The sequence below is a fragment of the Pteronotus mesoamericanus genome, unplaced genomic scaffold, assembly GCF_021234165.1.
Source record: "Pteronotus mesoamericanus isolate MK-2021 breed Mesoamerican mustached bat unplaced genomic scaffold, CSHL_Meso_final scaffold_636, whole genome shotgun sequence".
NCBI lineage: Eukaryota > Metazoa > Chordata > Mammalia > Chiroptera > Mormoopidae > Pteronotus > Pteronotus mesoamericanus.
Window position 1 is genome coordinate 2,218,383 of NW_026555324.1, and position 21,416 is coordinate 2,239,798.

General features: G+C 49.4%; 1 protein-coding gene across 1 annotated transcript in view; it reads right to left on the minus strand.

The window, feature by feature from the left end:
• Positions 1-2,885: 2,885 nt before the first annotated feature.
• The window catches only part of DNMT1 (DNA methyltransferase 1), a 40,493-nt gene continuing 21,962 nt past the window's right edge, over positions 2,886-21,416 (minus strand). The window contains exons 16-40 of the mRNA XM_054562222.1: positions 21,297-21,406; positions 18,564-18,682; positions 18,168-18,260; positions 17,561-17,712; positions 17,213-17,400; positions 16,949-17,132; positions 15,600-15,697; positions 15,229-15,376; positions 14,080-14,195; positions 13,661-13,865; positions 13,449-13,582; positions 12,041-12,214; positions 11,655-11,876; positions 10,442-10,634; positions 9,405-9,489; positions 9,146-9,274; positions 8,712-8,994; positions 8,241-8,382; positions 6,801-6,967; positions 6,263-6,440; positions 5,415-5,610; positions 4,889-5,052; positions 4,590-4,706; positions 3,682-3,772; positions 2,886-3,223 (exon numbers count right to left, since the gene is read on the minus strand). Coding sequence (XP_054418197.1) covers positions 3,189-3,223; positions 3,682-3,772; positions 4,590-4,706; positions 4,889-5,052; positions 5,415-5,610; positions 6,263-6,440; positions 6,801-6,967; positions 8,241-8,382; positions 8,712-8,994; positions 9,146-9,274; positions 9,405-9,489; positions 10,442-10,634; positions 11,655-11,876; positions 12,041-12,214; positions 13,449-13,582; positions 13,661-13,865; positions 14,080-14,195; positions 15,229-15,376; positions 15,600-15,697; positions 16,949-17,132; positions 17,213-17,400; positions 17,561-17,712; positions 18,168-18,260; positions 18,564-18,682; positions 21,297-21,406 — 3,723 coding nt within the window. The 3' untranslated portion in view covers positions 2,886-3,188. The remainder of the gene's footprint in view (positions 3,224-3,681; positions 3,773-4,589; positions 4,707-4,888; positions 5,053-5,414; positions 5,611-6,262; positions 6,441-6,800; positions 6,968-8,240; positions 8,383-8,711; positions 8,995-9,145; positions 9,275-9,404; positions 9,490-10,441; positions 10,635-11,654; positions 11,877-12,040; positions 12,215-13,448; positions 13,583-13,660; positions 13,866-14,079; positions 14,196-15,228; positions 15,377-15,599; positions 15,698-16,948; positions 17,133-17,212; positions 17,401-17,560; positions 17,713-18,167; positions 18,261-18,563; positions 18,683-21,296; positions 21,407-21,416) is intronic.

Below are 21,416 nucleotides of genomic sequence, written 5' to 3' on the forward strand. Positions count from 1 at the left end.
TTGGCAGGCACCATCTGGTTATCATTAAATACAGTTCATGCTGGAAACAGAGAATAAAGGCTTGATTTCCCTCCTTTTAATGATTTCAAAGTATGGCATTTAATAATAGTCACCTCAAATGGTAACATGGCTTTGAGCATCAGTGGATTTTCTTGATTAAATATACATCAACCTACTACAATCACTATCCTTGTCAGTGTTCCAATTCCACCAGGGTTTTTTTTTTCCCCCCTGGGAACTTGAACTTGAACCCTGGTGGAAGGAAGAACTTCTCTGCCAGCAGGCCAGGGAGCAGAGGCTGCTGGAATCTATATCCCCTCCCCTAGGCCCTCCCACCCCCCCAAGCACAGATGCCGTCCCACCTTGCTCCACAAGCCTGGCCCAGGCCAGCGCTCTTGGGGTACACGGAGGCAGGTATACCTCACAGGCGGTCACTCACTTGGGCCACCCCTGAAACTTCACCCACCACCCAGCTGAGACCCAATGGCTGAACGGCAGCAAACACACATGGCTTCCAGTCCCTGTGCTAAAACGAATCCTCAAATTGTTCTTGGTCGCGTATCATATGCCTGAAATGAAGACCCCAACTGTGAAAGTACCCCAAAGGAAGGGAATCAGCAAGTTGGCTAGGTTAAAAAAGAAAATCTTGTAAGTCAATAATCAATACCAGTCAATAATCTTTCTGTGGTCAAAGGACCACTGTTTGAAAAATAACATCCCCTTTACATTAGTAGTGGAAGGATTAAATACCTATGAATCAAGTTAAGAAATTTACAATATCTATATGAAAACTTTAAAATGTTATGAGGGATATTAAAGAATATCTGAATAACCACAAAGACCAACCCTTTTCTTAGAGGTTTGTCATTAAGATGTCAATTTTCCCCTTGAAGTCTGAAGCCACATGGATGAATCCGAAGAACACGCTGAGTGAAAGACACCAGACAAAAAGCCTGTATGGAGACAGAATTGGACCAGAGGTGCCTGTTGGTAGGGGAAGGAGAGTGATTAGCTGGGTTGATGGAAATATTCTATAGGTTAAATAAAAATATGAGTTACAGGGTTGTGTTCATTTATCAAAATTCAAGCTGTATATTCAGGATTTGTGCATTTCAGATTAGTCCTCAATTTAAAAAAATAGGGAACCAGTGAGTTGTTCTTAGGTAGAACAACCTTCAAGGCACAAAGCAGTTTTAATCCATGCCAGCACTTGTGGCAGAGAAGAGAGACACGAGTTTGTAGCCAGGCACGGAATGACTTTGGAAGGTGGTAAGGACTCAGTTGGCTCAAGGTGACTGGGATGCAGAAAGCAGAGCATATTTTTCACTATGCTCACAATTTTTTAAATGAGGTTTAGCTTTAAAAAAGGCAGAAAGTATAGATAAATAAAATTTCTGATGAGGGAGCTTTACCAGATACTATCTCGAGCTATTATGTATAGCATGTGCATTTGTTACCTGTTCCAACACTAAGCCAAGAGGCCCGTTTTCATCTCTACAAAATGAGTCACGTGTTTAAATGAGATGTCACAGAAATATGGAAGAAAAGACAAGCTTATGACCTGGGGGCAAGGGAAGCCTTTCTAAATAGGCCCTGAAAAACAAAGGCAGACATTAAATCTAACCCCCCAAAATAAAATCTCAATATGGCGAAGATGTGCTGACTCAAGGTGACAGGAACACAAGCAGAGGTAAAAATCTGATGACGGAGCAGTTCCCAGCAAAGATAAAGTCATATGTCACCACAGAAAGGAGGAACAGTCCAGGGGCCGCCAGGCACATGGACGTTGAATCACTCCTAAAAAATGCTGCGAAGACTTTCACTACTCCCTTGACAAGGACTGAAGGGTTAAATGCCAGGGCAGCCTAAAGGAAAGCTTGCACTGTTGGCGGGGACAGTGTTAAAAGCCTCTCCGACGGGTAGGTCAGTCACATGTTCTGAAATGGACATATAAACTTTTATACTCAACAGTCTCAGAACCTTTTGAGATAGTTCCCTGTAGGAGATGATGGAAGAGAATGTACAGAATGTTCAGTGCAGTGTTGTTTGTTTGCAGCAAAAAGAGGCAAATGCCTAACTACTTATAAGGAACTTAGTATATTTTGCATTTGAATTATATTTAGTCCTTTAGACTTACTGTCTGAAACACCTGGGACTCATTGAGCCAAAAGTTAGTCGGAGTGCCCCTGAGGACACCATTTATGAAAATACACATACAGGTGGTGGAACAGGTGTCACTTAACATCTAATGTTTCTCCTCTGGGTCGTGGGGGCTGGAGACTGACGTTTCTTTGTATGCTTGCTATAAAATGTCAATGAAGCACAAGTCCTTTCCCAAAAGACAAACCAAAAATTTTGTTCGTCTTAGACTTCAGTAGGATTGAGTTAGGCTGAAGGCACAGAAAGCCCACCTAGCAGATTCTTGAGCAAATAAGGGTTTGTCTGGGGTTGGCAGGCCAGGGCTCTAACTCCTCTCTTCTTGCTCCGCCATCAACTGCAAGGAGCTTCTGACCTCATGGTCACAAGATGGCTGCTGCATTACCAGGCATCACAGCCCACTCCAAAGAAGGCCCACAAGGTCATGGGTTAGGCCAACTAATACTATTCCTTTAGAAGACCTCCCTGGAAGCCATACTAGTAAGTTTCACTTGCATCTCGTTGGCCAGAACTAAGTCACACAAGTTAACCCCTACCCTCAATACGCACATGGGACACATGAAGTGATCTAACTTCACACAAATGCCTCTTGAGGGACCACCTCCCTTCCCCTCTCTAAATGGGCACCACTAAGGAGGAACCCATCCTCATCGCGCCTCAGCTGAGACAGCCAGAAACCCCTTGTAAATCACGAGTCACCAGCCAAGGTGATTTATAGGAGAGATTTATTTGAAGAAATATTACAACATATAAAAACTACATAAAGTTTTAATTTCCACTCATACAGTGGTAGATCTGATATAATGCATAATAAAAAACTTTTAAAATTCAGAATGCACAAAGTACTGCACAATTTGATCACTAAGTCATTTCTTGATAAGCAAACCTTACAGAACAGCTTCATGTCAGCCAAGGCCACAAACACCGTGTACAACACATTTGAACTGACAGATTTCAACATGTTAAAAATACAACATCAGTGCACATTGGGGATCCCTGGTGCCAGACACAAGGACGATGGGAGGGTCATACTAGTCCTTGATAGTTTTCTCCTCCTTGATTTTAACTGAAGGGAGAGAAAATGGAAAGTCACTGCAGGGAATATATACAACATCACCCTACAACAGGCAAGCACAGCACACACACAAAGTCAGGAACTACCTGAATGCCAGGCGTCGGTATTAGTGGCTGGCTGTAAAAGAACCTGTAGCAGCTCTGAATGAACATTCAGGGAGACTGACTGCTGCTCAAAGGTGTCCCCTGGAAGTTTCCAAACTGCCTGGGTTAGAGGCTGAGGCAGGCCCCCCTGAGCCAGGCTCACCCGGAGGGACAGGGAAAGTGCCCTGAGACCCAGCCGCCCGCCACGTGCCGGATAACCTGTTCTGAGCACTAGACATGCATGACTCATCCCATCTCACAGCAGCCCAGAGAGAAGTGAGGCCACTAGGGAGGGTGTGTGACTCGCCTGAATCCCCGAGCCTAGTTATACCCTGGCTTCCCCCAGCCCACCCATACCCATCATACCTGAGGCACTCTCTTGAGCTTTGGCCAACACACAGCGCTTGATCTCCAAGCCAATGGCTTTGGCCAGGGGTGGCGGCACGGCATTACCCACCTGCAGGAAGGAAGCAGAGAGGGTGATGCCTTGTCTGGCACAGCTGGGGTCAGCACCAGCCTCTGCCCAAGTGAGGATACTGGGCCCCTGGTCTCATGCTCACATGAGCCTTTCTACCATGATGACCCTCTGACCTGCCAATAAGCTTATCCTCCCATCCCAAACACCAACATGTCAAGAACCACCCACAGAGAAGGGAACCTTTAAAGGGCTTTAGAAAAACTCAAAGATCCAGATGTGAAAGCCACCACGCTTCACTTCTAGCTGAGTGGCTGCTTTCAGAGAACAGAACTGGGGGTAAGAGGTGAAGTAGGAGTTTCCCCCTAAAGCCCCCAGGCACTGTTGGCTTTTTAAGCCACATGTGCACTACTTGGATGGAAATACATTCATTCAAGAAGCCAACCTAACACCCTAAGAATCAGAGAGGAATTGTTGGTTCATTTTAACCTTTAGCAATAACGAATTTTCACCACCATGTATTTAGTCTGCTCCCTCTCTGAAGTTCATTGCATTAAAACTTTCCTGCCCTGGCTGGTGTGCCTCAGTGGATTGAGCACTGGTCTGTGAACCAAAGGCTCGCTGGTTCGATTCCCAGTCAGGACACATGCCTGGGTTGCGGGCCAGGTCCCCAGTAGGGGGTGCTCTCCTTCCTGGCCTCAGCTCTCCCAGCAGGGGGACAGCCAATCGGCATCCCTGTGAGTTGTGCTCTCCACTGGACCACTCTTTACCCTGTTCAGGTGTGAGAGGAGCCTACCCCCTGCCAGCCCCTCCTCAGGGCCAGAGGAGAAGCCAGCCCGCTCTGTCCCACTCCACTGACCTGACGGTGCTTGTCCAGGATATTGCCAAACAGCCTGTAAGTGTCCGGGAAGCCCTGGGAGCGGGCACACTCCCGCACGCTCACGACACGGTGCTGTTCAGGGTGAAGCACACGACCCTGGGGGCGAGAGGCGCAGTGGGGCAGGGGCACAAGACCTGCCCTTGTGGGCAGGGTGGAACACTGCACTGGGGAGAAGCCGAGGCAGGCGGGGGGCAGTGCCAGTTCCTGGCAGGCTACCCCACCTGCTAAGCTGGTGCCTTTGTCCCCTTCCCAGGCCTGACCCACGTCCTCCATCCTACCTGCTTGCCCATGGGCTCGGGGTTGGTGACGGTCGTGCTAAAGAAGCCATCCCACTCAAGCCGTCCGTAGAGGCCAGCCCAGTGGTTGTGCCTGTTACCGGTGTGGGGCAAGCACCAGGGGATGAGGGTGTTGAACTGTCTGGCCGTGGAGTCACAGGCTTTGCCTGATTGGAGAGAGGGCTGCAATGAGGCTGAGGTTACGGAACAGGAGAAAGGCTGGGAAGGTACCTGTAGCACTTGGAGCCCATCCAGGGACACAGCAGCCAACAGTCCCCATTCCCTGGGCACAGCTTTTACCTGGGGGACACCCAGGCTTAGCCTGTGTGCCCTGCCCAGGGCCACTGGGCAGCAGCACCCAGCATGCCAGCATGTCCTGCTGAGGCACCCCAGATAACAGTGCTCTTTCACCCGAGCTGACTGACTGCTGGGCGGGGGGGGGTGGGGGGGGGCCGGGGCAGAACCTGAGGGGCTAGGGCTTCACAATAAACTCGAGGGAAGCTCCCCGCAGGGCACACACGGGTCCCACCTTCCGCACAGGAGCAGACCCCTCGGAGGACCCCGGTGCTGCTGCAGCCGTTCTTCTTGTCGTGGTGGGTGTACCGCAGCTTCCTGGCCATGGTGCCATCGGAGAGCCGCACCTCGATGTTTGGCAGGTCACGCCAATCTGAGCCCGGTGCCAGAGGGATGTGCCGCATGCGGGCGGCCACCAAGGCGCTCATGTCCTGAAAGAGGGCAGCAAGGCCCAGCTGTCACCCAGCTCAGGGAGCACCTGTAGTGGGCTGGGCACTGGGGACACTACAGTAACCAGGAACTCCCAGGGGCTTATCTCCCTCTTGGGCAGATGGGTTACCCAAATGGACAGCTTGGGGATCCCACGTGTGCCATGAAGACAGAGCAGGGACGAGGAATGATGTGGGGGGGGAGCAGGTGGAGTAACAGCCTCAGGGCAGGCGCAGCGGGGACGCCCGAGCTGAGCCCTGCAGTATGAGGAGCCGTAGCAGCTGGGGGTGCAAACGGCCAGGCTCGGCACATTTGGATCACACAGGGAGCAGGAGTGGCGAGAGAGGTCAGTCAGAGGGGGCGGTGACCAGACGCACCACCCCAGACCTACTCCACGAAAAGTAAAAACTCTAGTTGATGTTTTCCATGACTACGTGCTGCTGCGAGGGACATGGGTGGTGGGGGCAAGAAGAGAAGCAAGAGGCAGTGAGGCAGTGAGGCTGGGGGCCAGTCAAGATGACAGTGGTTTGGGTGGTTTGGGTGGGTGGTTAGGGGCCAAGGGCTGGAAGACGCTGGAGCGGGGGCTGGGCTCCACCAGGTCTGTGGTTCCTGGGAGGCAGCTGGAAGGAGGGCCCCTCTGTTGGGCAACATTACCTTACAGATGTGGTCCCTGAGGATGGGCTGGTACTGTGAGCCCCGGAGCTGCCTCTGGAACCAGGACTGAGGCTCCCCGTTGTACGAGATCTCCAGGGCCGAAGCCCCGTTCCGGATCTCAGGAAGGTCAGACATTGTGTCACGCACAGTGATGGTTCGGAACGGACCTGAGCTCAGCCTGCAATAGAGCACGGCAGACAGTTGACCCTTCTGGGGACGCAAACTGCACTGTTCCTTGAATCACCATGGCCATCCCCTGATGTTGGCACTGCCCTCGCTAGCAAGGACAAGCTGTCTCAGTGGTCAAAGGGCTGCCTGAAGTCACGTGGGTAGCATTCTTCTTAGACTCTGTCCAGGCAGGAGACAGGATATAGTCGGGCTTTGCTCATGGCTGCAGTCAAGCATGTGGCCACCGCTTCGTACCAGTGCTTACTCAGGGATCATAACATGACAGGGGAGGTGGCAGAGTCCAACGCCAAGCTGCCCCAGGCGGTGCTCACTACCGCCATGACATGGCAGGGTGAGCGGGGGCTCCTACCTGGTTATGTTGCTGACAAACTTCTTGTCGTCCACCACGACGCTCAGCTGGCAGGCCCGAGGCGCGAACACATGCAGGGGCTCTGGGAACAGGGGGAGTTTCTCCCCAGGGGCTGCAGCCAGGATAATGGCTCGCCTCCGTGTCTGGGCCACACCGTACTGACCAGCCTGTGCACAGGAGAGCCACATACCTGGGGTCAATGGGCATTCCCAGTGGCTGAACCAAGGTCGGAGGTCAGCAACATCCCACTTTCTGGAGGGGCTGGCTGGTGCACAGCTCACCCAGAAAACCCACAACCCAGCAAGTTTACTCCTGACAAGAAGTGAGACCAGCCCTGGCTGGGTAGCTCAGCTGGTTAAAGCATCATCCCGATATGCCAAGGTTGTGTGTTCAATCCCCAGTCAGGGCACACACAAAAATCAACCAACGAATACATAAGAGGAACAACAAATCAGTGCTACTCTTTCTCCTCCCCTACCCCTTCCTCTTTCTCTAAAATCAATTAAAAAAGAAGAAAAAAAGTGAGACCAGATGAAAGAACCTAAGATTCCATGTGGTGGCTACTGGAGAGGACAGAGTGAACTCTACCGGGGACCCAGCCAGCTCTTTACAGAGACTGCAAGGAACCCCATGGTCTCGGCACTTGTGGAGAAGAGGCCAGAAGAGAATGCACAGAGCCCAGCTACCTACCTGGCAGCCTGTGGTCGCAGGGACCGAGAACACGGCTGCCAACCAGGCTTGACCTGAGGGCCTGGATACCACAGGGGCTGAACCAGGGGGAGCCATGAGACTGGTATTTGCTCACTCGTTGGCTTCCCACCCAACCTCCCTGCCCGTTGATAGTTATCTCAGCGCTGGTTATGCCGACAGTGACTAAATGGATACACACAGAGGTGCTGCTTTTGGATAAGGCCTACTTCCCATAGGTCATCCCAAATCGCGACCCCTGCAGTCACAGCCACTGGTAGCCACCTGGAGTGTGACCTCTTCCCCCTCTAGGTGTCTGTATGCATGTGCACTCACCCAGAGGAAACCTGTAAACAGAGTCTGTGTGTGGTTCTGCCAGCCTGGCCTCAACCACCCCTCTGTGGGGATCTAACTGCTGCCTAGAGTATCATACTTGGCCACCACCATTCCCTACTGAGGAAGTGAGCCAGAAACAAAACAGCCAAAAGCCCCCTTGAACACAGCCTCTCCTCAGGCACACGAGAGGACACAGCTCAGCTCTCAGATCTAAAGGTTGTGGGCTTCCCAGCGGCGGGCGCGGGCCCCAGCAGCCATCTGCCTGCCCCTACCTGCACAGCTGGTTATCCCTCTCAGGCCTGGCCCCTTGAGCCTTATTTTCAGAAGGAGAGACTGCTGCAGTCACTCCAGGGACTGATGATCCTCTTCCCGTCCACATCCACCCACCCACCTTTGCCCGACTGCCCGGGAGCCCACCTGCAACACGCCAAACGTGCACTGGTAGCCCATGCGGACCAGGCAGCGGAGAGTGAGCTTTAGGACCATGGAGCGCTTAAAGGAGACAAAGTTCCGGACATTCTCCAGGAGGAAGTACCGCGGCCGGTAGTAATCACAGTAGCTGCAGGAGACAGGAGAGACCACGAGAATCACCATTTGGACTGAGATTTAAAAAAAGGACCTGTTCTATTAAAACACACTTCCAAATGGTCAATGTTTGGCTGTCTAGAAACAGACCCTCCCAACTCTTGTATTCTCTCCTCAGCCGAAAGTGAGCTGTGAGCTTCCTGAAGGCAAACGCCAGGCGTTTCACCTCAGCACACGGCCATCAGCAGCTGCACAGGCTAAAGCAGTGACCGTTCACCCCAGCACAGCCAGTCCCACAGCCCCAGGGCTGGCTGTCCAGTTACCAGTAGGCAGCACGGAACACAGAGAGGCTTCTCCGTTTACCTGAGGAAAGAGACCACCAGAGAGTTCTTGAACTTGGAGTAGGTACGAGAATTGAAGCGGTTCATGCCACTGAAGCCTTGGCAGGGTGGCCCTCCACACAGCATCTCCACGTCTCCCTTTTGAGGCAGCTTCTGGCCACGGGAGTTGGTCACCTCCCCGGCCATGACCAGCTTCAGCAGGACATTGCAGTCCTCCGTGAACACCGTGGACCCGGGGTTGTTCAGCCGGAACGCCTGGGCCGCAGGGTCCCACATCTCAATGGCCCACAGTGTTTCTGAGATGCCTGGCAGAAAAAGAGACAAAGGAGGACTTTAAACAACCTGGAACGAGACTCTCGAATCATAAAGGTGACCAGAACCAGAAAGCTCTTCCAGACAGAACGTGCCAAGTCTAGTTTTACTAGTTGTGCAGAGAAAGAACCTCCTGGCCATTACCTGCTTGATGGAATCCTTCCGATAACCCCCCACAGCCAGAAAATACATCCAGGGTCCGTAGTTTCCGCAGCTGAATTTCCGTCTTGGGTTCACTTGGCTCACATGTTTGAGACTTTACCCTGCCTTTTCCTGGAGAAGACAGGCCACAAATTATATGAGCCTTGACTTGCTTTCTTCAAACACCTTATTGATTCAGAAACAAAGTATCCTGAGTTATAGAAGATGGACTTGAAAAGGACCCTAGGGAATAACGACATACCTTTTCCCTTCCCTTTCCCTTTGTTTCCAGGGCTACGGGCATGGTTGGGAGGATCTTCAAAGCTTTTGCTTTTTGCATTATAGGCCTGGGAAGGGAAGAACCACATCAGTCTGGCAGAGAAACACATTGGTCCTCTCTACCAAGTTAATTGCATAAAGATCTACTTAATTTTTCCCTGAGTATAGCCATAAGCGAAGAGCCACAAATAATACTTTGATTTTATTACACTGGAAAATCTTTTAAATTGTATTAATACAAATATTTTATGTGGTCTACATTGAGATTCCTGCTTCTATAAGTGCCTGGACTACTCATTCTAAAAACAGGCAAAACTGCTACTCCAAGAGACTACAGTCTGATGAGGCTATCTGTACTGGAACCTGGGGAAACGTAGAAATGTGTCATTTCAAGTGAGCCAACACGGAAAGGCTACGCTCAGACAATTTAAGTGATCAGCTTAGTTGACAGACTCCTGGATCTTCTCTCAATAACCAGGGCCAAATGCACAGCGTGTGGTCTTGGCCTGGAGGCGGACACTTGGAAGAAGGGACTGAGGGGCAGGACAGTGTCTCCCCAGGGAAGAGGCCCCCTTTCCTAACTCACACTAAGGCACTGGGTGAGCTAGCAGAGGCCGCCTAATAGTCTTCAAATAAATTTGAGACCTGCTCATGAGGGTCTCAAAACTGCTCTCCTGCACTGGAGATGCCAGGCCATCCCTCAGTCCCCTGGTGGGCCAGGCAAGGACCTGTGTAGGTTGCATTAGGACACTCAAATATTCTACTTATCATTGTACTTTGTAAAAAGCCAAAAGTAGGAGCATTTGGGCTCTTCCCAGCAACTGTTCTCTTTAAAACAAAACAAAACAAAAAAACAAAACAAAAGAAAAGAAAAAGAAAAAGCCAAAAGTATTAAGTTCCATCTTTGAATGTCATAGACTTGTTCTCTGTATAGATCTGTACTCTGTACAATTAAAGTGCTTTCTCAGGGGCTGTGAGTTTGATGCAAAGCCCCTCCCTCCAGCAAGCCTGGGGCACCACCTCGAGAAAGTAGAAGCGGTCTGGGCCACCGGCAGAGAAGTCCTGCAGGCACTCGGGCAGGTCCTCCCCGTACTCCACAGTGCAGCGGCCCTGCACGGCACTGAAGTCCACCACGGCCTCCTCATCGCTCCAGTAAAGCAGGTTGATGTCTGCATGGTAACTTGCTGGAGTGGACTTATGTGTGTTCTCTGGCCTGCAAGCAGAAGAGACTGTTAGCAATTCAGTGAATTAAGTGGTACTACACTCATGGGGATGCTCACAGAATCCATGGGAAAAGACCACTACTCTCCAGTCAGGTCAGTCAGCTTGATTCCTGTCCTCTGCAGCTGGCGCTAGACACTACAAACAGTGGGATTCTTTGCAACAAACCTTCCTCCCACAGGTGTTTCACCGGACTACACAGCTTGGTGCAAGAGAGAAGTAACCATTACGCATAGCTGAACATTAAACCTTAACGTGGTTCAGAATGTTGAATGATTTGCTTCCTCTTTGTGTCACCACTGCAGCCCAAACAGACTAGACTGGCCCTGTGTCAGGGCTGGCTGCCTGCCTCCTGTAAAGAAGCATGTCTAGAGCTTCTTTTTCTCATCTACACCAGCCAGACATCTCCTTTCCCGCTGTTACAAATGATTATTCTAAGGACTTCAGAAAGTTTTTGATATACATTAGCTAAGTGAAGCAACGTTATAACTATCTGTGTGGCTTAGTTTCAGGTTAGCTCCTAACCACTACCAGTTACTAGGGTCCCAGAAAAAAGATTTGTTGCAGCCAAGACCTTGGGAAAGTATAGGTGGAAAGAAACCCCAGAAACAGGAAGGAGGGCCTGCAAAAAACAGGACCATGAGTGCTGGGAGGGGCAGGGGGGAGAAGGTGGAATGCAGACAGTCTCAGAAGAACTCAAGGTTGTCTGGGACTGCCTCAGGCACAGACCAGGACATTCCACCTCTGCCTTTGTCACACTCTAGATGCGGTCGTAAGGACTTCCTTGGAAAGAGAACTTGGCAGCTTTAAAATAAGGTCTAAAAGCAAGGTTATGAAATAGAATTCAAGTCACTGTCAGCACTCATCAGATACTCAGAATCACCTGGAAGAACGGCTACCTCTACCTGACTCTTAAAACACCACTGTGCGTTAGCTACGTTATAACCCCATTTCAGCCAGAACTTTCTGGAAGAGCTTGTTGCCTCCTGGAAAAGCAGAGGCCACCACTGACCTGTAGAACTTGTTCAGTCTGATCTTAATGTCTGTTTCATTGGGCTTGCCATTGGTCTTCTTAACACAGAAGATCTCTTTGATGCGGCCAATTCGGTATGGCTCAGGGGCGTCCAGATTGCTGCCTTTGATGTAGTCCGAGTATTTCCGGTAGTGTTCTGGATACAGCTCTTCATCCACAGGTTCCTTCCGTGGGCGTTTCACAGGACTGGACAGCTTGATGCTGCAGCAAAGCAAAAATTATATGTAACTGAACATTAAACTTCAGAAAGTAAGTAGTTCAGTATGATTGACCAGTGACAATGGCTCAGGCAACAGCTGGTACAAGGGCCAACTCTGTACTGACCCAAGGATTCTGGCTCTGACCTGGGCAAAGGTGGTACTCACTTGAACGTGAAGGCCTCAGGGAGAAGGTACACGCCATCACCCACTCGATACTGGACACCGTCCTTGGAGGCTGAGCTGTAGAAAAGCCGGCCATCTATGTCCTCGAGCTGCTCCATGACCCTGGGAATTTCCTTTTGTCTCATTTCAGCCAGACGGGCACAGCTTGCACAGAATCTGAAAGAGTAAAGGACAAAAACCAATAGGCCCTGAGGTGGCAGGTAATGACCGTAACAAGCAGCCAATGGCTTAACTCAGACTCTGGTTACCAAGGGAAAAATGCCTACAGATGTTTGAAGAAAGTGGCTTTCCTGTACTTTCTGTTCATACTTTTTAAAAAGATTTTATTTATCTTTTAGAGGTGGGGAAGGGAGGGAGTAAGAAAGGGAAAGAAACATTAGTTGGTTGCCTCTCGCACACCCCCAAACTGGGACCTGGCCCTCAACCTGGGCATGTGCCCTGACTGGGAATCAAACCGGTGACCCTCCTGGTAACCCTCTGGCAACCCTCCGGCATGCAGGCCAGCAGTGAATCCACTGAGCCACACCAGCAAGGGCTATGTTCACGCTTTGGAAGCACTTACTTGGGACCAAGGCCCAGAGATATATACAAAACAAGAAGACGTCAAACCTATCCTACTTTTAAGTATTTGCTATAATACATACATACAATATTTGCTATAAAAACCCTAAGACATTAATAAACAATCTAGAATATGGTGAAAAAAATACACCAGGAGCAAGAATACAAAGAGTGGTTAAGTTAGGAACTCAAAATATCAGAGCAGGCTCATACCATTACCTCTATAAAAGTCAAAGAGGTATTTGTTAAAGTTCAACATTATTCCTTAAAGGAGTGTGGGAGCCTCCCTTAAAAATGGAGATCAAGTCAAGAGGCAGCACCAGGCCAGCCGGAGAAACACCAGAAGCCTCTAAGTGAGCCCCCCTAGATGTCGCCTCATCAGCCTCACTGTTGCTCTAGAGGTACAGGTGCCACTTTTAGTCAAACCAAGTGAGGTACAGAGGTTAGAAGGAAAGGCATGAGGTGCTAAGCATGGGGGAAAAGAGAAGCAAGACTCCCTAAAAGCAGTCACACACCAGTTAGAATATGGTACAGAGACTGGAGAACATGCCAAAAAAAAAAAAAAAAAAAAAAAAAAAAGGCTGAAAATGGAACGATAAACCCTGCTTCTGGACACTAGCGCTTCTTATAAAGGCCCAGGTTGTGTATATACCTAAAGCCACTGCAACAAGGCCAGGCTGGTTTGGGTATAACAAGGAAAACCATCAGATGGTGTCCAGGAAGCAAGTCCAGCAGACGGAAGCATGTGAAAAGCTAGAGTGATTCACACAAAAGCATGATGTCCTCCCTGAGAAGGTGACAACACCAGGGCCTGGGTACCAGCACTCACTTGTACTTGTTGTCCTCCGTCGGCTGAGTTTTTGGAGGGGACTCAAATCTTGCGTAGTCTTGATCGTACCACAGCTGGTAGAAATAGGTCTTCCCATTGTCCTCTGCCAGCAGGGCCTCAGGATCCATGCCTCCCTTTGGAGACAGGGATGCTGTGTCAGGCATGACCCCACACAGTGAGAGAGGGGCACGCAAGGGGCGCTGGGCACTCACCTCCATGGCCCAGTTTTCCGACGGAGCTTTATAGACGACTGTCACCTTGCTGTGAATGTATGACAGCTGCATGTCCTCACACTCGTCTACCAGGAACAGCTCCAGGGGGTCCGACGTAGCCCCGAGGACTGTGTCTGTGCCAGCACAGAACCAGTGGGCATGAAACATCTGCCCTTGGATGCTGTCCTCCCACAATGCCGTGACCCTGGAGTCCAAAGAGCAGAAGGGAAGAAAGTTCTAACTTCACCAGCAGATTGGCTTTGAGTTTACTAGGGGAACTTGTGAGGGTTTTTTTTTGTTTTGTTTGTTTGGTTGGTTTCAGTCTAGAACAAAGAGCTGCTGCTGCTATTCTTGCAAACAGGCATCTCCTACTTGTTCAAGAGAAAATGCTGAAGTCAAGCAAAGGGAAAGATACACACCTTGCTAAGTACAGTGGTTTCGAGGAGTCATCTGGAATAACAGAGACACAGTCCCCTACTTCCAGGGTTTCTGAGTCAATGCACACCTTCTTATAGTAAGTCTTCTTGCCATCAGTCTGAAAACAAAGAGCTTATTTCAGGTGGAAATGGGTCTGAAGGTCTGTGCTAGGCTTGACCAGCATACTGTTATTTCATATACAGGCATAACCCACGCTGATTTCATTAAGTCATGAGCTATGCTGGCCTGACTCCTATAGAGAACACCTAACCGCCTCTGTTGTCAGCTCTGACCTTGCCAGTTAGCAGCAAATTGGGTTCCAGCATTCAGTGTTAACAGGACCAGTCCTGACTCTTCACCACAGTCCTAAAGCCACATTCCATCCCGACTCCTCTCAGCCACCCAGGCCTCTTCCCTTTTCTCCCACAAGGAAAACTCATTTCCACCGCAGAGCCTCTGCCCTGGCTTCTTCCCCAGATCTTCATGGGGCAGCTCCTCTCCCACCTTCTGAGTCCTGGCTCAGAGGTCACCTCCTTGGCAAAGCCTGACAGCCCCAGCCCCCTTCCAGCTCTCCACATGCCCAGCAGTACGCATGTCTGTCCCCCTGCCCTGGAGCATCAGCACCGCAGGGCAGGGCTGAGCCACGTCCAGGCCTGAAGCAGCACCCGGCAGGGAGAGGTGTCAGGCCTGCCGAGGGAACCAACTATATCTTCAACTTACGGACATCAAGGAAGCAGCACTGAGGACACTGGCTTTCCAGCTTTGGTAAAGGAACTGAGCCTTAGATGTGGAACTGACCAGAGTGACCAGGGGACAATCTGCTAGTGCCCTGAAGACACCCGCTCCCAGCCCAGAGATGTTGATACCTCCCATCAAAATAAGCTGTGAAGGGGAAGCAGCCTGACACCCCTAGAACTATGTCAAATACCCATTTTGGAAATTTAAGGAATCTAAGTCTTTGGGTACACAAACAGAGACATCTCTGGTGTGTGGCCACAGGCCTAGGCCTGGGCCTTGCAGCTGCCTCTGCTCCTCTCATGAGGCAAGCGAGCAGGATTCAGGTTGCTCAAGAGGCCTGGTGGCAAGACAGGAGACAACTTGCTTCTCCGGAAGGTGGCAGTAAGAAGACAGGCAGCCTGCTCCAGGGTTACCTTGACAGCTTCTCCAATCCAAGAGATGCGGTTCTTGTTCTGTTTCTTTTTCTTTCCCTGATGCATTTTTTTGGGCGAAGGCATCTCTGGGATATTGTCATCCACTTCCTCATCATCATCTGCCTCCTTCATGGCCATATTGGGACACCTACAAGTCACTTGTATAAGCAAGGCCCCTTTTGTAATTAAAACCGCCTGGGGCTGTCTTAGTCAGATAACAAAGACCAGCTTGGTGACAATGCTAGATAAAGCACTCCAGCCTGCTCTGCACATTTCAAAGCAGCCGACCCACCCAGAGAGCACTCCCCAGCCAGCGGCTGGGCCTGGCTGGCCTTGTCCCCTGCTACCAGCACAAAGCCAGCCAAGCCTACCTCCTCTCCTGGCAGGCCTGTTTGCTCCGTCCACTACCACCGAATTTAACCATATCTTTACAGGCTTTACACTTTCCACACTCGGGCTGCTGACAAACCTGAAAGGCAGTTAAAAAAGTAAATCAAATGGCCATTAGTAACAATTGGTAACCAGGTTTTTGGTGAATTACAATTTTAGAAGTTGTACATCTAGCCTCATTACAGATACAGGATATGAGCCAGGGACAAGGTACCATTCCTACCCTCCAGGTTTGCGAAGGTTAAAAAGCTGGGTATGTGGTGTTGAAACAAGTATGGGAAGTCTGGCACTGCTCAGAAGGTCTATGTTGGTAACACCACTTTGGAAAGCAGTTTTCTAGATCAAAGCTAAGTACATAACCCATACTCCAGCAATTCTACTTCTAAATAGAGGCAGCCACAGAAGTCTCATTCAAGGATGCTGCCTGCAGCGTGACTTCTAACATGGAAAGTGGCCCATCATTGAGGGGTAAGTTGGGACTGTCATGTAATCAAGTACTATGGACTACTCAAAATGAATTAACTAGACCTACCTATATCAACACATAACACACTTACAAAAAATACCAGTTATGTATATTTAAAAAAATTTTTTAAACTTAGAAATACAGGTGCTAGATGGAAAATAGTAAAATCAAAACAAGAATGGTAAGGACATGCAAATTCCTATAAAGGGCTGCCACTGAAGACAGAGGGAAAGTGCTGACTCCCGTGCACAGTGTGAACACAGGGCAGCCATGAAGGCAGCTGCTGTATTTTTGTCAAAAATAAGTCAAGTAATAAATACCAAACAATATCCGATCTCTGGGTCATAGAAGATTAGGGGGATTCATTCTTCCAGAGTGAAGTAAAACAAACAAACAAACAAACAAACAAAAAACAAAAAAAAAAAAACCCCAGAGGTCTTTTAAGGCCTCAAATCTAGGTTGGACAGAGTCCCTACTTTTCTGGGAAAGTTACAGCATAAGAGAAGGCAGGCTCCCGGGAGGATGTGCTCCCGTGGAGGAAGCAGCCCTCCATGGGGCAGTCACACCCTCTGCCCTCAGGCTGGAGCCTTCAGACACAGTGAGATGCAGAGCAAACGGCCATGGGGAAGCTAGGCTCCTTAGTTAGTGACAGCAGCCTTAACAGCAAAAGGCCTGAGCACACCAATTTCAACAGCTGTCATCAATCTGTTTGTCCCCTCAGGCACACAGTTCTCCCTGCTTCAATTACCAACTTTCTCCCAGCTTACACATTAGGGCTCACACTTGAACAGTGAGCCTCTCAAGCCAAAAAGAAGGGAGTGATTTGCTTAGATTACATAGGGAGCTCAGGCCAGGTGATGTTACCTCGCAGACACCGCACCGCCGGCGTTTGAAGGCATTCTCCTTGTCTTCTCTGTCATCCTTTTCAATTTGCTCTGCGAAGAAAGTGTCGAAAATCTGGTAGACCAGCTTGGTGGTAGTAGCTTTAGTAGGGCCTTTGTCCTTCTCCTTGGCAGAATGACTGATGGTCTGACGTCTCTCAGCTCGCCTGGGAGAGAGGTTCCCATCATGTTAGCGGGAAACTCTGCCTTCTCCACTCTCGGGTCTTTATTCCTGCTGTGTCCTTACCTTTTTCCCAGGGTTACCCCGGCCAACTTGATCAGGTCTCTCATGCAGGGGGTCAGGAAGATGGGCTGTTCATCACTGTCCCCAGCTGCATCATAACTCTCTACTTGTTCCACCACAAACTGAGCATGTCGAAGGAGAGAATCCTCAGTGAATCGATTCAGGTTGAGCACCGAAGGAGGAACAGTGGTCTTTAAGAAAAAAACGCCAGAAGTTTCTTAGATTTAAGCAAAACTGTTCTAATTGAACTAAAAAAGTTCCCCCTAATTCTAGACATGAGTTTTTCAGCAATATCTATGTCGCATGTAAATAGGTGTGAATCCCAGATTACAAAGAGCTTAAATTTTGTACCTCAATCTTATTGATCAGGTCTTCATAGGTTGAGTCAGGGTTGCTCTGCAGGAACTCAACAACTATCTTACTTATGTAGATCTTCTCCTGCATTACGCTGAACATTGGAGAGTACTCAGGGCTGGGATCCATCAGAATGTACTCAGCAAAGGCTAGAGTGAACAGAAGATGTTTTTATAAAGCGGTTTGAACCAGATGGCAGCTGTGGTGGCCAAAGGGCATAGGTTAAGTTCATGAAGCTTACAAAGAGTCTAAGTCATTCCATACCCAGCTGTCAAAGACGGAATGTGCCCTCAGTTACCTCATTCAGAAGTAGCCTATTGGGACTGACTAGAGAACCTGCTGAGAGGCTTTCATTTAGCTCATCTCTGGTCTCTGAAATTTGGTCTGGGTTTGAGCTGCAAGAATATGATCTACTCGTATAACTGAAGGGTCAGTTCCAAGGCTAGCTGTAACTAATACAAGAGGCCATCCCAGAACTCCAGGTGGTCACCACACGGTTAGTGGTGGTCACGTGCCCCTGCTGAGAGGTCCCCAAGCCCAGGGAGGACAGAAGCTAAGGCTCCTTTCATAACCCAGAACAGTCCACAGCTAGCCACATACTTACAAGTGCTGAAGCCAATGAGAGCCTTTTCACCTCCATCAAAGCCAGTGATCCACCACTCATTGATGGGGCCTAGATTTTTGCCATTAACACCACCTAAGAGATGGAAAAGAAGAAAAACAGTTTCTTGAAAGGAAATGGACTCAAGAGTTATGACTCACATCAAAATCTCAGCAGGGCCAAGAGGCACTTGAAGTGCCCACCTGAGCTGACATCCCTTGTCAGCCAAGCCAGGCCGTCCTCATCAGACATCAGAGGGCATTTCTGTAGAGCTGCTCACAGCACAGTCTCAAGGCCTGTCTTTTAAGAGGCAGGAGTTTCAACTGAACACTACTTTATAGGCAAGTTGTTTATTTTTAAAATATCTGCCTCAAAAATAATCTGGGATGTTACACTTACCTTCAAGAGATGGGTCATCATCATATATTGGTTTTGCTGAACCAGAAAAGAAGAGTTCAACATTCTTCTCAATGAGGCCAGTGTCGATTGGGCACAGGTGACCACGTTTACAGTATACACTAGACAGGCAACAAAGACTGTGTTAACCAGCTGACCGGTGAAGGCAAGTTGCAGCACAGAGTCAGGTTCAGACACAAGGAGACAAGACTACGTGCAATTCCTAGACTCTTATCTTTCTGGTTACCAGACCACTAGATCAATACAGTGTTTTCTCATCCAAATAGCTTCCACCTGATCCTTCCACCTGTGCATCAAGAATACAGTGTCTGCAAAGGCAACACCAAGAAATCAGTGAGACAGTGGGATGACAAAAAGTCTCACGAGAGAGCAAATTGCACATCTTCCCCTGGCATGTTGCTAACAGACAAATACCAACTCTTAAATAAATTCATTCTACTCATAGTTGTGCAATAGTCACCTCTACCTAGCTCCAAAACAGTTTCATTGCAAACAAACAAACAAACCCTCACACCCATTAAGCAGTCACTCCCTATTCTGTCCCCAATCCCATCAACCACAGATCTGTTTTCTGTTTCTATGAATTTACCTTTTTGAAATATTTCTTATATGATTAGTTTTTGTTATGTGAGTTTCACCTCAAAAAAATTAATAAAATAAAGCATATTATATAATAGCTTCTTCCTCCTAGGGTAAAGCTAAGGTTTAGGGGCATCCATGGTCCCACCATCCACAGACACCCCTTGACAGCTGGGAGGCTGTTCCTCATTAAGCAGGATGCCAAACTTAAGAACAACATGAATCAGGGGTTCTGCTTATGGACCTGCTCATGCAGGTCTCAAAACTGCTCTCCTGCACTGGAGATGCCAGGCCATCCCTCAGAGTCCCCTGGCGGGCCAGGCAAGGACCTGTGTAGGTCTCCTGAGACCATCTCTCCCACACTCCAGGGCCTTGGAAGCCAGAAATCTTCATCTGGGAGCATCGCAATTTTTTTTAAAAAATGAAAACGAGCACCTTGAATTGAGCTCCCCTACATGTGCCAAGCATGGTAGACAGGCATGGGCCACAGCCCTGCTCTTGAGACTTAAAGTCCAGTGGAAAAGATGAACACACATCAAGGGAGGGCACATGCTGCAAACCCACAGAAGATGAGGATCCAGAGCCCACCCAACTTGGCCGCCCCTGGGCTCTCTTGGTAGATGCTGCATCCAGGAGAAGTTTTCAGTCCCAGGTTGGGACAGGACTCACTGGTTCACAGGATGAACCCTGCCTGAGGCTTTGTTTCTACCCATCCTACTGAGCCCAAGTACTAGAGGTAAACAAAGTCCCCTACTAACCAGCGTAGTCTGGCTCTGAGTGCCTGATGCTAAAAGACACATTACTCCTGGGAAGTCTGTCCTTACTGCTACCTTCCTCCCCTACAGGAAAGGGCCTACAGCAGATCCTGTCTTACAGAGGAAGCCGAGGCCCCAGCCCTGACATTACTGATACAGCAGCCCTGGCTCCGGCTCCGGGTCCTCTCCAAGCCTCTGGCCTGAGGAATGCTACAGGGAGGCCAGAGGGCATGAATGCCAGCTATGCCAACATGGCATGTTTGGTTGTGCCATCAGGCAGAGGTTTGGGCCAGAGGGTCATCTGGTAGATGAACAGAATCCCAAAACAAATCAGAATCCTGACTGTGCTGGAGAAGGGGATAAAACCAACCCACCACAGAGAGTGTGTAAAGTGCTACAGAAGAAATACACTGGGGTCTTATCCCAGGACACAACAACCCCCTAACCTGCTGAGGGACAAGGGTATCAGAAAGGGCTGCCAAGAAGTGATGTCCCCCTGAGGCTTACGACAGGCATTCCTGAGGTGACCCACTTGCCCCTACAACACCTCTCTAGGGAGAGGTGGGCTGATCCTAGGGCCAAGCCATTTACCACCAAGAAGCAAAGTGAAGCCTTTGTTTCTGCATTAAGCCACTGCACCTCCAGCAAGCGGGAGCAAACTAAATGCCAGGTGCTGAAGACTGTGAGGACTCTGTTCACTCAAGGGTTCGTTAGAGCCTTGCCAAAGATATAGTCCAGATAGCATGAACCGTCACTCAGAAAATTCTGGAGTCAATGCCAGTCTGCAAAGCCTTGTATGACCTAGCCCTTCCCTGGCACCCTGCTCCCTGACTACATTTCCCTACCACTCACCCCACTCCCTGCCCCACCACAGCCCCACCAATGAGTCTTCCACAGCCAACACACACCCACCTCTGAGCCTCTGTACCTGCTCTTCCCTCCCCGAGAGGCCTTTCCCTAGCTATCTCCTCAGCTTGTTCCCTTGTACCAGAGAATCTTTGCTCAAGTCATGTCCCCACCACTCTGTTCTAAACACAGCTTCTTTCTCCTAGCCATGCGATGCTTTCCATGCTTTTTACATGGGCCATAGTTGTTACTACCTGACAGACATAACTGTACCTCACACAAAGTTGGCCCTCGTTTGAATGAAAGACCCCCAGGATGTGTAGAGACTAAAGATTCAAAATATAAAGTTCTAATAACTCCCTCCAAAAAAAACACCAATCCCTGGCAAAGATCTACTATACTTCCACTGGCTTTGTGGCTTTTACCCATCAAGTGTTAGCAGCATTAAGACATTTGCAGGTGAGGTGCTAGAGACATTAAGCACTTTGGCATCTTTAGGGAAGTGCCCTGTCACAATGAAGAAGCATATCAGTACCTGAAGCATGTCAGTTTGTGTTGGGGAAGAGCCTCATAACTCTCAAAGCCAGATTCATTGGCATCGAAGATGGACAGTCTCTCATTTGTCAACAACTGTGGCTCATCCACCTGAGAGACA